The sequence below is a fragment of the Limulus polyphemus genome, unplaced genomic scaffold (genome assembly GCF_000517525.1).
Source record: "Limulus polyphemus unplaced genomic scaffold, Limulus_polyphemus-2.1.2 Scaffold314, whole genome shotgun sequence".
Lineage (NCBI taxonomy): Eukaryota > Metazoa > Arthropoda > Merostomata > Xiphosura > Limulidae > Limulus > Limulus polyphemus.
This window is the reverse complement of record NW_013665924.1, coordinates 39084-53995: the sequence shown is the minus strand read 5'-3', so window position 1 is coordinate 53995 and position 14912 is coordinate 39084. Positions and strand designations below refer to the sequence as shown.

Sequence of the window (14912 nt, the reverse complement as noted above, 5' to 3'; positions counted from 1 at the left end):
TCTTCAGTAAAATGTTTTATTTGTATCCTTTTCTTTAGGTACACAGTGAAAACAAAGTTATGCTACTCAAGAAACCTGATTTTCTTCAGTAAAATGTTTTATTTGTATCCTTTTCTTTAGGTACACAGTGAAAACAAAGTTATGTTACTCAAGAAACCTGATTTTCTCCAGTAAAATGTTTTTTGTATCCTTTTCTTTAGGTACACAGTGAAAACAAAGTTATGTTAATCAAGAAACCTGATTTTCTTCAGTAAAATGTCTTCATACTTTTGTTTGTATCCTTGTCTCAAGGTTCACTGTGAAAACAAAGTTTATGTTACTCAAGAAACCTGATTTTCTTCAGTAAGATATTTTATTTGTATCCTTTTCTTTAGGTACACAGTGAAAACAAAGTTATGTTACTCAAGAAACCTGATTTTACTTCAGTAAGATATTTTATTTGTATCCTTTTCTTTAGGTACACAGTGAAAACAAAGTTATGCTACTCAAGAAACCTGATTTTCTTCAGTAAAATGTCTTCATACTTTTGTTTGTATCCTTGTCTCAAGGTTCACTGTGAAAACAAAGTTATGTTACTCAAGAAACCTGATTTTCTTCAGTAAAATGTCTTCATACTTTTGTTTGTATCCTTGTCTCAAGGTTCATTGTGAAAACAAAGTTATGCTACTCAAGAAACCTGATTTTCTTCAGTAAAATGTTTTATTTGTATCCTTTCTTTAGGTACACTGTGAAAACAAAGTTATATTACTCAAGAATCCTGATTTTCTTCAGTAAAATGTCTTCATACCTATGTTTGTATGGTTTTGTTTACGTACACTGCCCAATACACTGTGAAACCAAAGCTATGTTATACTAAAGAAACCAGTTTTTTTTCCAGTAAAATGTCTTCACACCCCTGTTTATATAAATTTTCGGTTTAGTTCTTTTATTTCTCAAAACCAAATGAAAAACAAAAACAGCGTCAAATTGTGGATAAGACAGATGTTCTTATGTATGAATGGAATATATAAACTTCGTTTTCCGACAAATGATTTGTGTCTCTCTTTTAAGTTAAGTGAAACATGTTGTACGAAACACATTTATCTAAGGACCAAAAGAAATAATTAGACTTAACTAGTAGTAATAAGGTTGAAGTATACGTTTAATATACATAACTCACCGCATCTGTGTTAATAAGAACGAGGTATTATCTAAAAGACTAGCAAATATTGGCTCAATTTGCAATGTGCTTTAATGTGTTTAATTTTAACAATAATCAACCTGTTACTTGTTACACCATTGTTAGCTAAGAACATGCGTTTCACCACATATAGGATATCAAGAACTGTTACTTGTTAAACCATTGTTAGCTAAGAACATACGTCTTCACCACATATAGGATAGCAAAAAATGTTACTTGTTAAACCATTGTTAGCTAAGAACATACGTCTTCACCCCATATAGGATAGCAAAAAAATGTTACTTGTTAAACCATTGTTAGCTAAGAACATACGTCTTCACCACATATAGGATAGCAAAAAATGTTACTTGTTAAACCATTGTTAGCTAAGAACATACGGCTTCACCACATATAGGATGGCAAGAACTGTTACTTGTTAAACCATTGTTAGCTAAGAACATACGTCTTCACCACATATAGGATATCAAGAACTGTTACTTGTTAAACCATTGTTAGCTAACAACATACGTCTTCACCACACATATAGGATGGCAAGAACTGTTACTTGTTAAACCATTGTTAGCTAAAAACATACGGCTTCACCACATATAGGATGGCAAGAACTGTTACTTGTTAAACCATTGTTAGCTAAGAACATACGGCTTCACCACATATAGGATGGCAAGAACTGTTACTTGTTAAACCATTGTTAGCTAAGAACATACGGCTTCACCACATATAGGATGGCAAGAACTGTTACTTGTTAAACCATTGTTAGCTAAGAACATACGACTTCACCACACGTATAGGATGGCAAGAACTGTTACTTGTTAAACCATTGTTAGCTAAGAACATACGTCTTCACCACATATAGGATAGCAAAAAATGTTACTTGTTAAACCATTGTTAGCTAAGAACATACGGCTTCACCACATATAAGATGGCAAGAACTGTTACTTGTTAAACCATTGTTAGCTAAGAACATACGTCTTCACCACATATAGGATGGCAAGAACTGATATTGTTATAGTTTTGCCTCCGGTGGCTCAGCTGCAAGTTTGTAGGCTTAAACCCTAACAATCGGGTTTCGATACCCGCAGTAGACATAGCACAGATAGCTCATTTTGTAACTTTGTGCTTAAAACAATAAAACAAAGAAAGTTATAAGTTTCTTATTTTGAATTTGTCAGCTCAGGAAATTTACCTTTAACACGTATAAGGGTAACAATAGCTGGTCTTGTTACTGGTTTGTTGTTATTTAGTTGTTCGTTTGTTTTAGTGTAAAACAACACAATAAGGCAGCTGTGCTGTATCAGCCACGGAGAATCGAACCGCGGATTTTAGCATTGTAAGTGCGTTAAATTGCCCACTCTAGAATATTTTTACTTGTTACCTCGGGCCCTACAACTTAAACAGGTACAAGGGAAACAAGAACCGATATTATTATAGGTTTACTACTTTTATCTGTTAGCCAAGAACCTACACATTGTACTTTTGAACAATGTATATTCCAGATGAAATTTTCGAAGCTTGACTGTAACAACGCGTTATTATTCCAGAAGAAATATCCCATTCTCGACTTTAACACTACATTATTATTCTAGAATAAATGTTCCACGCCTGAACATAACAATAAACTATTATTCCAGATGAAATGTTCCATGCCTGACCATAACAATAAACTATTATTCCAAATGAAATGTTCCATGCCTGACCATAACAATAAACTATTATTCCAGATGAAATGTTCCATGCCTGACCATAATAATAAACTATTATTCCAGATGAAATGTTCAATGCCTGACCATAACAATAAGTTATTACAGATGAAATGTTCCTGCCTGACCATAACAATAAACTATAATTCCAGGTGAAATGTTCCATGCCTGACCATAACAATAAGTTATTACAGATGAAATGGTCCATGCCTGACCATAACAATAAACTATTATTCCAGATGAAATGTTCCATGCCTGACCATAACAATAAACTATTATTACAGATGAAATGTTCCATGCCTGACCATAATAATAAACTATTATTCCAGATGAATTGATTATTTCTTACTTTCCATCATGAAGTCTGATTCAATAATACTGTTTTTCTCATTTTATAGATCACCTATCGAGTTTTTGTTCACGGAGATAACCACACCACCCCCCTTATTATACCACGTCATCACGTACTACAATGTTTCGGGTTACAAATTGTTATTCATGAACTAGGAAATGAGTTTCGTATAAAATAAATCAAGTTTATAATTATTCGCATATATCATTCTAACGAGGAAGACTCTTCTTTTTGCTCTGTGTGATAGTATTATACATTTCTTGGACTGATAGGCGACGTAGATAATGTGCAGTACATCTTATCTGCTTTCGTCATTAATTATCACTTTGGTGATTGTCTAGTTATACTTCATCTCCCCGCTGTGACATCTAGTGTTTTAAAGTTTAGAAAAATATTCTTGTAGAAAGAAAATTACGTACTAACAATTTGGAAATCTGGAACACTGAATCAGAGATGAGAATATTGAAATCCTGAATTTTAATAAATTAAAAAATTAAAATCACAAGAAACTCTAACTAGAAGCTAAATTCATGGCCATAAAATATCTAATTATGTTAGACATTTCCTAGAGCAAGTAATAATTACAGGCTTTGGTTATTCATCGTGTGATGGAGTTACAAGTCAACTCGAAATGGTTTATTTTCATATTGGTTTTCAAGGATCTTTCATTCATAGACGAACGTGAGTAAAGTACTTTCAATCACACTCAGGAAAATGAAATCGATAACGTGGTTTCTGAAGATAGGAGACTTATGTATCTGATGCAGTAACTCGAATTAATAACATAGTTTCAGAATATACGAGACATTAATATCTGTTGCAACAAATAAGTTTCTTGCATCAAATTTTATTACCTTTAATAACAAATAACAAATATTAAAATATTTCTAACTAAACTAATTAATAATGCTACTCTTCTCGGGACGGTCTCCCGGTGGGTCAGCAAGAAATTTACGGACATACAACGCTGAAATATGAGGTTTGATTCCCGCGGTGTAAAAGACTGTAAGATGGTCCATTGTGTAGCTTTTCGCTAAAGTGAATAAACAAATATTGTCAAGAAGACACTGAACACGTTTCCTATTGCTTCTTACTTCTATTCAAGATTTTGTGTTAGTTTTCTCAATCGTTAATACTTTACGATAATATTGTGTTAGTTTCCCATCGTTAATATTTTACGTTAAATAGTTTTAAAATTATAAAGGTTTTTTTTACTCTGTGTTTTTGTCTAGTTTCAGTTTAATACAATGGTGTTATCTGTGTTAAATATTGTGTTTTATACTGTGTTGTTAATGTCAAATAGTTTTATTCGGTGGGATATATACTCGAATCCCTTCTGTTTAACATCATTTTATTTTCTATGTTCGATTTTTGTTGAATTTAACATGACTACATTACAGGTCAGCGTCATTCATTTTGTTTTTGTTAGGTTTTGAAATTAATATTTCTTCTACTTAACACAAGCTGTTGACTGTAATAAACTCTATAATTAGTTATGTGCAGTATACGTGATTAGTTCCTGTACCTAGGTAACAGTTAGGTAGTTCTTATTGTCACAATATATTTTATGGTTATGTGCAGTATACTGTTACCTAGGTACAGGAACTAATCACGTTAGGTAGTTCTAATTGTCACAATATATTTTATGGTTATGTGCAGTACATTGTTATCTAGGTACAGGAACTAATCACGTTTAATCTAATTGTCACAATCGCATTTTTTCATTTAAATTTTACAAACAAAATGCTATCTTCACGAAATTATCGTAATCAAGTATCTATAAACAGGTTCAAAATATTAAAGACAATGAACTCATATGTATCTCGAACTGGAAGATATAAGTTATCGTGAAAAATGATATTGGATAAAAAGATCTATTTTCAGACTAAATCTCAATTCTAAAAGAAAATCTTGTTTTTTTAAAGATTCCCTCCGAACCTAGCAACATGTTCATTATTTGTAGTCATGCTACCTGAGAAGGGGGGAATCACACTCATGAATAGAATACCAAAACAACGCGCAGTCGCAAAACACTTCGATCTGGTACCTATATTTTCTATTTTGTTCCCTCCGTTATTTACCCACCGTTACTCCCTCCCGATTTCATTTTCTTCTTTCTTTGGTTCAGGTAACTCCAAGCTCGTGCCCTGTAGGGAATGTGGTCACTCTGACAACGACAGGAGCGATGAAGACAAGCTTATTGTTAGGTACAACAATTGTAAACTTATACAGAACTATGAGGTTCATTCTGTTGCTAGTGGCAACAGACTTGACGGTTCAAGGTGAGGTTTTTTTCTACGTGTATATTTTTTCTGCCACAAAACTGTTTAAACGTTCAAGTCAGTAGATTTATAACATCTCATTACATAGTAACACCTTATCTCCTGACATGTTAGATATTATCACCTCAATTGTCCACATTATTCATCGTTTCTTTATAGTATTCTATAAATCTGACACTTTGATAATGAAGAGTAAAATGTCAAACATGCTTGTAACACCAAAACTACAACAGTTTCAAAAATATCACTAGTATTACAGCATTACACGAGTATTACAAGATGCTGTCAAAATCAGTAAACTAGAATAGTAGATCTCTTCAAGATGTTGTCAGAATCTATAAATAAAATACTAGATTATCTCACAATGCTGTCAGAACCTCTAAAGTAAAAAACTACGTGTTCTCCCAATGTTTTTAGAATCTGTAAATTAGAACACTGGATATTCTCAAAATGATTTCATAATTTGTAAACAATAATATTTGATCTTCTCAAAATGCTGTTAAAATCTGTAAACTAGGAAACTAGAGCGTTTCAAAATATTGTCAGAATCAGTAGACAAACAGAGAATAAGATGAGTGGCATACAATCTGGATTAGAGTAACACTAAGTTAGAAGCCAGAGTAAAGAAAACAAGAAGTACCAGGTACCTTAACAATAAAATAACCTGATTAAGATATGCTGTCCTTGTGCTATTAAACCACTTAGGATTAATTATTAATTATTTACTACCTTATATATATATATATATATATATATACACACTACAAGTACTGCTAGAAATTAACTACTAATTAATTTTGACTCTACGATTTGGCTACTGATCTGCTGCCATCTTAAAATATGCCCTTAACGATTCAAAGTGCAGTAACTGGGATAGGATCTTGAATCTTCTTGATAAAAATTTTGGTGGGTTATATACTCGTATCTGATTTCACCATTAGGTAACCACTACAAGACAGCTGCTACAAAAAATCAAATCTACTAAAACAGCTAACAGAAGGGAAATAATTTAAAAATTCCAGAAGAATCATCAAACATATTGGTACACAAACAATCATATAAGTAAAAGAACACCAAAAAATTACTTTAATAATAATTACTAGTACAGAACTACATTACCTTACTAAAACCTACAAGAACTCCAAAACATTACCTTACTAATAACTACTTGTACAGAACAACATTACTTTAATACAAACTACAAAAACACCACAACATTATCTTACAAATAACTACTACTACAGAAAAACATTACTTTACTAAATACTACAAGAACACAACAGCATTACGTTACTAATGACTATAAGAACATCACAACATTATCTAACAAGTAACTACTAGTACACCACAACATTACCTTACTAAAAACAACAAGAACTCCAAAACATTACTTTACTAATAACTACTTGTACAGAACAACATTACTTTAATAAAAACTACAAGACCACCACAACATTACCTTACTAACAACTACAAGAACACCACAACATTACCTTAGTAATAACTACAAGAACACCACAACATTACCATATTAATAACTACTACTACAAAGTAACATTACCTTACTAACAACTACAAAAACACCATAACATTACTTTACTAATAACTACAAGAACACCACAACATTGCCATACTAAAAACTACTACTACAAAGTAACATTACCTTACAAACAACTACAAGAACACCACAACATTATCTAACAAATAGCTACTAGTACACCACAACATTACCTTACTAACAACTATAAGGACACCACAATATTATCTTACAAATAACTACTACTGTAGAGTAACATTACTTTACTAAAAACTACGAGAAACCCACAATAATATCTTACTATAAACTACAAGAACACTACAACATTACTTTACTAATAACTAAGAGAACCCCACAACATTACCTTACTAATGACTACAAAAACACCACAACATTACCTTACTAAAAACTATAAGAACATTACAACACTACTTTACTAATAACTAAGAGAACCCCACAACATTACCTTATTAAAAACTACAAGAACGCCACAACATTACTTTACTAAAAACTACAAGAAATCACAACTTTACCTTACTAATAGCTACTAGCACACCACAACATTACCTTACTAATAACTACAAGAACACCACAACATTACCTTACTAATAATTACTTGTACAGAACAACATTACTTTACAAATAACTACCAGTACAGAGCAACATTATCTTACTAATAACTACAAGAACACCAGAACTTTCCCTTACTAATAACCACTAGTACACCACAATATTACCTTACTAATAAGTACAAGAACACCACAACATTGCCTTACTAATAACTACAAGAACACAACAACATTACGTTACTAACAACTACATGAACACCACAATATTACCCTACTAATAACTACTATAACACCACAACATTACTTCACTGATAAATACTAGAACACCACAACTTTACCTTACAAATAACTACCAGTACAGAGCAACATTATCTTACTAATAACTACAAGAACACCACAACATTAACCTACAAATAACTACTACTGCAGAGTAGTATTACCTTACTAATAACTAATAGTACCGAAAAACATTACCTTACTAATAACTACTAGTACCTAAAAACATTACATTACTAATAACTACTGGTACCTAAAAACATTACCTTACTAATAACTACTTGTACAGAACAACATTACTTTAATAAAAACTACAAAAACACCAAACATTACCTTAATAACAACAACAAGAACACCACAACATTATCTTACTAATAACTTCTAGTACAGAGTAACATTACCTTACTAATAACTATTAGTACAGAGTAACATTACCTTACTAATAACTACAAGAATACCACAACATTACATTACTAACAACACCTACAAGAACACCACAACATTATCCTACTAATAACTACAAGAACTACACAATATTACCTTAATACTAACTATAAAAACACCACAACATTACGTTACTAATGACTACAAGAACACCACAATATTACCTTAATAATAACTACAAGAACACCACAACATTACCTTACTAATAACTACAAGAATACCACAACACTACCTTACTAAAAACTAAAAGAACACCACAATATCACCTTAATAATAACTACAAGAACACCACAACATTACCTTACTAATAACTACAAGAATACCACAACACTACTTTAATAATAACTACAAGAATACCACAACATTACATTACTAACAACTACTATAAAAACACCACAACATTATCCTACTAATAACTACACAACATTACCTTTCTAAAAACTACAAGAACTCCACAACATTACCTTACTAACAACTACAAGAACACCACAACATTACCTTACAAATAACTACTAGAACACCATAACATTATATTACTAACAACTACAAGAACACCACAACATTACCTTACTAATAACTACAAGAACTACACAACATTACCTTACTAAAAACTACAAGAACACCACAATATTACCTTAATAATAACTTTTAGAATATCAAAACATTACCTTACTAATAACAAGAACACCACGACATTACCATACTAACAACTACTAGTACAGAGTAAAATTGCCTTACTAATAACTACTAGTACAGAGTAAGATTGCCTTACTAATTACTACAAGAAAACCACAACATAACCATACTGATGTCTACAAAAACACCACAACATTATCTTACTAATGACTACAAGAACACCACAACATTATCTTACAAGTAACTATTACTACAGAATAACATTACTTTACTAAAAACTACAAGAACACCCCAACATTACTTTACTAAAAACTACAAGAACATCCCAACATTACTTTACCAAAAACTACATTACCTTACTAATAACTAAAAGAACCCCACAACATTACCTTACCAAAAACTACAAGAAAACCACAACATTACCTTGCTAATAACTAAAAGAACCACACAACATTACCTTACTATAAACTACAAGAACACTACAACATTACCTTATTAATAACTACTAGTACAGAACAGCATTACCTTACTAATAACTACAAGAACATCAAAACATTACCTTACTAAAAACTACAAGAACGCCAAAACTTTATTTTACTATTAACTACTAGTAAACCACAACATTACCTTAATAATAACTACAAGAAAACCACAACATTGCCTTACTAATAATTACTAGTACAGAAAAGCATTACCTTAATAAAAACTACAAGAACACCAAAACATTACTTTATTAAAATTACAAGAACACCAAAACATTACCTTACTAACAACTACAAAGACACCACAACATTATCTTACAAGTAACTGTTACTACAGAATAACATTACTTTACTAAAAACTACAAGAACACCCCAACATTACTTTACCAAAAACTACATTACCTTACTAATAGCTAAAAGAACCCCACAACATTACGTTACTATAAACTACAAGAACACGACAACATTACCTTAATAATGACTACAAGAACACCACAACATTACCTTACTAATGATTACAAGAATACCACAACATTACCTTACTAAACCTACAAGAACACCACAACATTACCTTACTAAAAACTACAAGAAAACCACAACATTACCTTGCTAATAACTAAAAGAACGCCACAACATTACCTCACTATAAACTACAAGAACACCATAACATTACCTTAATAATAACTACAAGAACACCACAACATTACCTTACTATAAACTACAATAACACCACAACATTACCATACTAATAACTACTAGTACAGAGTAACATTACCTTACTAATAACTACTAGTACAGAAAAACATTACCTTACTAAAAACTACAAGAACACCACAACATTACATTTCTTATAACTGCAACAAACCACAACATTATCCTACTAATAACTACTAGTATAGCACAACATTACCTTACTAAAAACTAACAGAACACCACAACATTACCGTACTAAAAACTAAGAGAACACCACAACATTACCTTACTAATAACTACAAGAACACCACAACATTATCTTACTAATAACTAGAAGAACACCACAACATTATCCTACTAATAACTACTAGTACAGCACAACATTACACTACTAATAATTACAAGAACATCACAACATTACATTTCTAATAACTGCAAGAACACCACAACATTATCCAACTAATAACTAAAAGGACACCGCAACATTATCTTACTAATAACTAGAAGACCACCACAACATTATCCTACTAATAACTACTAGTACAGCACAACATTACACTACTAATAATTACAAGAACATCACAACATTACATTTCTAATAACTGCAAGAACACCACAACATTATCCCACTAATAACTACTTGTACAGCACAACATTATCCCACTAATAACTACTGGAACATTAAAACATTAACTTTCTAACAAATACAAGAACACCACAACCTTACCTTACTAAAAACTACAATAACGCCAAAACATTATCTTACAAGAACACCAAAGCATTACCTTACTAATAACTACTAGTACTGAACAACATTACCTTACTAATAAGTACTAGTACAGAACAACATTACCTTATTAATAACTACTCGTACCGAACAACATTACTTTACTAAAAACTACAAGATTATCACAGCATCACCTTATTAACAACCACCACTACACCACAATATCACCTTGTTGGCAACTTCCAGCGTATCACAGCATTATCTTACTAACAACTACCAGTACACCACAGCATCACTTTACTAACAATTACCACTACACCACAACTTCACCTTATTAACAACTATCAGTACACTTCAACGTCACTCTTCAAACCTATGTATATATATAATGTTCAGAAACAAGGCTTTAACAGTTGAAACTACCTATGCCACACAGTAATTAGATATCTTATAAAATCCTTATTAACAGCTAAAACATTCTCACGTTTAAGAACTTTGTAGAAATTATAAAATGTATCACAACAACCAAACAAAACTCACTGATCTCTTTCGACGTATCCCATCTCTTCACTCTAGTTACTCTAACACAACAAACAGAGTAACTATACAAGATATACTAAGTTTAGTTACTCTAACACAACAAACAGAGTAACTATACAAGATATACTAAGTTTAGTTACTCTAACACAACAAACAAAGTAACTATACAAGATATACTAAGTTTAGTTACTCTAACACAACAAACAGAGTAACTATACAAGATATACTAAGTTTAGTTACTATAATACAACAAACAGAGTAACTATACAAGATATACTAAGTTTAGTTACTCTAACACAACAAACAGAGTAACTATACAAGATATACTAAGTTTAGTTACTCTAACACAGTAAACAGAGTAACTACACAAGACATATTAGGTTTCAATTACTCTAACACAGTAAACAGAGGAAACATACAAGGCATAATAGGTTTCAGTTACTGTAACACAATAAATGGAGTATTTATACAAGGTATGCTAGGTTTCAATTACTGTAACACACCAAACAGAGTAACTATACAAGATATACTAAGTTTAGTTACTATAACACAACAAACAGAGTAACTATACAAGATATACTAGGTTTTAGTTACTTTAACACAACAAACAGAGTAACTATACAAGATATACTAAGTTTAGTTACCATAACACAACAAACAGAGTAACTATACAAGATATACTAGGTTTTAGTTACTCTAACACAACAAACAGGATATTTATCTATAAAATCCAGTGTGTGTCACGTCATGCTTGAGTTCTCGAAATAGGAGAAGTCATAAAAGCCACAATACATTTATCCAGATAGAATATTTCGATTACTGTCTGCCCATTGCGATTTTAAAGACGAGGGTGCAAGGGAGTCGTGAGGAGGGGGGGGGGGTCCATGAAACTTTATAAATGTAGTGAGTGTTAATATAATAAGCCTGAAGTAAAGACGTAGTGTGGGATCTCCTAGCCTAGAGCCAAATGTATAACATTTACCACGAAAGTAAAAATATCGATTCAATTTTAAACTTAAATCGTTTCTTATTTAAGCTACTTGATCTTATATCAACAACATTTTTAATAAAATACAAATCTCTTTAATCAACGGAGACTCTAAATTAAGAAATCAACAAATATTTCCAGTTTTGTTCTCTATACATTTCATTTTATACTGTTACGACAGCGGAAGTCACGTGACGCTGGTAACACGTAATGGGTTCTAGAAAGATCGGGGAACATCACGAATAAGCCAGTATTTGCTAGGCGCCCTCTATTCTTGTTTATAAGTGCGCCAGACAATGAATCGGGGATACAATTGCAGACAGGCAGATATAGAGACAGACAATTGAGTCAAGCGCGGTAGTGACGTACGTAAAGCGCGTGAAGCATTCGTTGTGAATTATAGTGTGTGTTTAATTTAAAGTGGCTGTGGAAATTAAGTGTATTGTAAAGTTGAATTGAGAAAGAATAAGCTAGTTTTATATAAGAAAAGACTTGTATCGCTGAAGTTTCATCGGAAATAAATTATACGGAAAATTAAAAAACGAACACAGAGACGTAACAATATTTTCAGTACATAGTCTAACAACAATATTAAGTTATACTTTTGTTGCTAAGCAACATGACGTAAAGCCATTGCTAGGGCGTAGTGTTACCAAAACGCACTGGCTTTTCTATATAATACAAGTTGTTAATCTAACTGATTTTTACCAATAATTATTCTATGAATATCCCACAAATTCATTTCATGAATGATCTTAATTTTGATTGGCTCGAAAATGAATTTACCGGCGTTTGACTACATCGACTGTACTTTTCTATCTCTTTGTTGGTTAAGCTTGATTTTGCAAAATTTATTTATTTCAGTTATCTATGAAATGTGAGGTTAGGGTGTACTTTGAGTGGGGGTGGTAGTACTTGCCCCGTCATTTTTGACGCTAGTACAAAATATATCAGGTTTTAGTTACTCCAATACAGCAAACATACAGTTACGACAGCGCAAATCACGTGACGCTGGAAGCTCCCTGCGTCGCGTGACTTCCGCTGTCGTAACAATATATACTTCATTACAGAAACAATAATGTAAAAGATAATTAAGAAAATAGTATATTCTATTATTACAGAGACCCTAATCTAGAAAACAGACCTAGGTCAATTGAATTACAGTAATTCTTAAAGAGAATACAGAGTAAGCAAAATAAGATATTCTGGATTATGTATAAGGTAACAAGATATACTGGGTTACAGATCTCGTAATGTAAGGACTTTTGTTCTTCCTCAAAAAGGATAAGAAAACGATCTAATGTTCTATGGTTTGTTTGCAAAGTAAATATCTTCAAAGAGTAATTTGTGTCATGTAAATTTTACATTGGCTTTAATATTCTATCAAAATGTTCTGGTTTCTTGTTTTTTAATATGAAAAATTATTTTCTGTAATATCTTGATAGACAAGTTTACTTAGAAAAAGATAAAAACATAATAACATTTCCTTCCTTTTTAAGCCTAAAATATCTATTGAAATGTTTTATGCCAGATAACTTAAAATTCTGACACTTAAAGGCACGTCTTCAGAGAACACGGCTTTATTTTTAGAACACTGTTTCGAACCATATAATTTGAGTGTTAAATACTAGATGACGTCATGGAATTGTGTAATATTAATGAATTTATCTGTAGTTTAAAACTCGTACATAATAATTTTCCAAGTACTTAAACGGAAATGTGTGATAAACTTTCATCAAAATACTTACTCCAGGATATTCTCGAAATACTTATACTGTTTCTCCATTTATTTCTGACAGTCGTCCGATTCTCACTTTACTCTTAATTAATGTTTAAGTAATTTAAGTTTTCGCGTTAATTTGACATATTTTTTGCTTTTTTAAAGTAACTTTTAATACTTTAAAGAAACATCTCGTCTGGGCGTTGCTATAAGAATGATTATTGAACCCCACTATTCGATCAGATAAGAGTAGAACAAAAGTTGGCGGTGGGTGCTGTTGAATAACTTCCATCCCCGACGTAGAAAACAAAACAAAAATTTACGTTGAAGCAGTTTGTAAATTATGGTTGATTATCTTCATCGAGATTCGGTCCATATTTTGGACCAGGGAGGGTCAGGTTCACAAAAAATATTATGTTATTCTAATTTAAACAATACGTCAAAAAAAAAGAGGGAGCTGCGAACTCGCAAGCCTCGGTATCAACCACGTATAAGAAAAGGGCAGGGAAATCGACAAGTAAGTGACATTCAGTGCCTAAGGGTAATCAATGTTTCCACGTTATGTAAAAGATTAGAAGGAGTAAACGTGTTGTAATGCGGAGATATTCTAGCATTACCTTTAGTTTGGTACGTATAAGAAGCTTATAGTTTCTTAGGTGCAAGTAACGGTTCGATGTTAACTTGAGAGCTAGCGAAACGGTGAGAAATTTTATTTTGCTTGCAGCTGTTTTGTGCAATGACGACGAATGAAATATGAATATCATGGTTCATCATAAAATAATAATATTG

The 14912-nt window shown here is 31.8% G+C and overlaps 1 protein-coding gene across 3 annotated transcripts in view; it reads left to right on the top strand.

Annotated features, from left to right (window-relative positions):
• LOC111085290 overlaps positions 1 to 14912 on the top strand; it is a 61711-nt gene that overhangs the window by 25798 nt on the left and 21001 nt on the right. For 2 of the 3 annotated variants that reach the window (XM_022383159.1, XM_022383157.1), the window contains exon 2: positions 5358 to 5511. In XM_022383159.1, coding sequence (XP_022238867.1) covers positions 5358 to 5511 — 154 coding nt within the window. Of the gene's footprint in view, positions 1 to 528; positions 599 to 5357; positions 5512 to 14912 lie in introns of those variants that run through there. The other variant, XM_022383158.1, reaches the window with a different exon arrangement.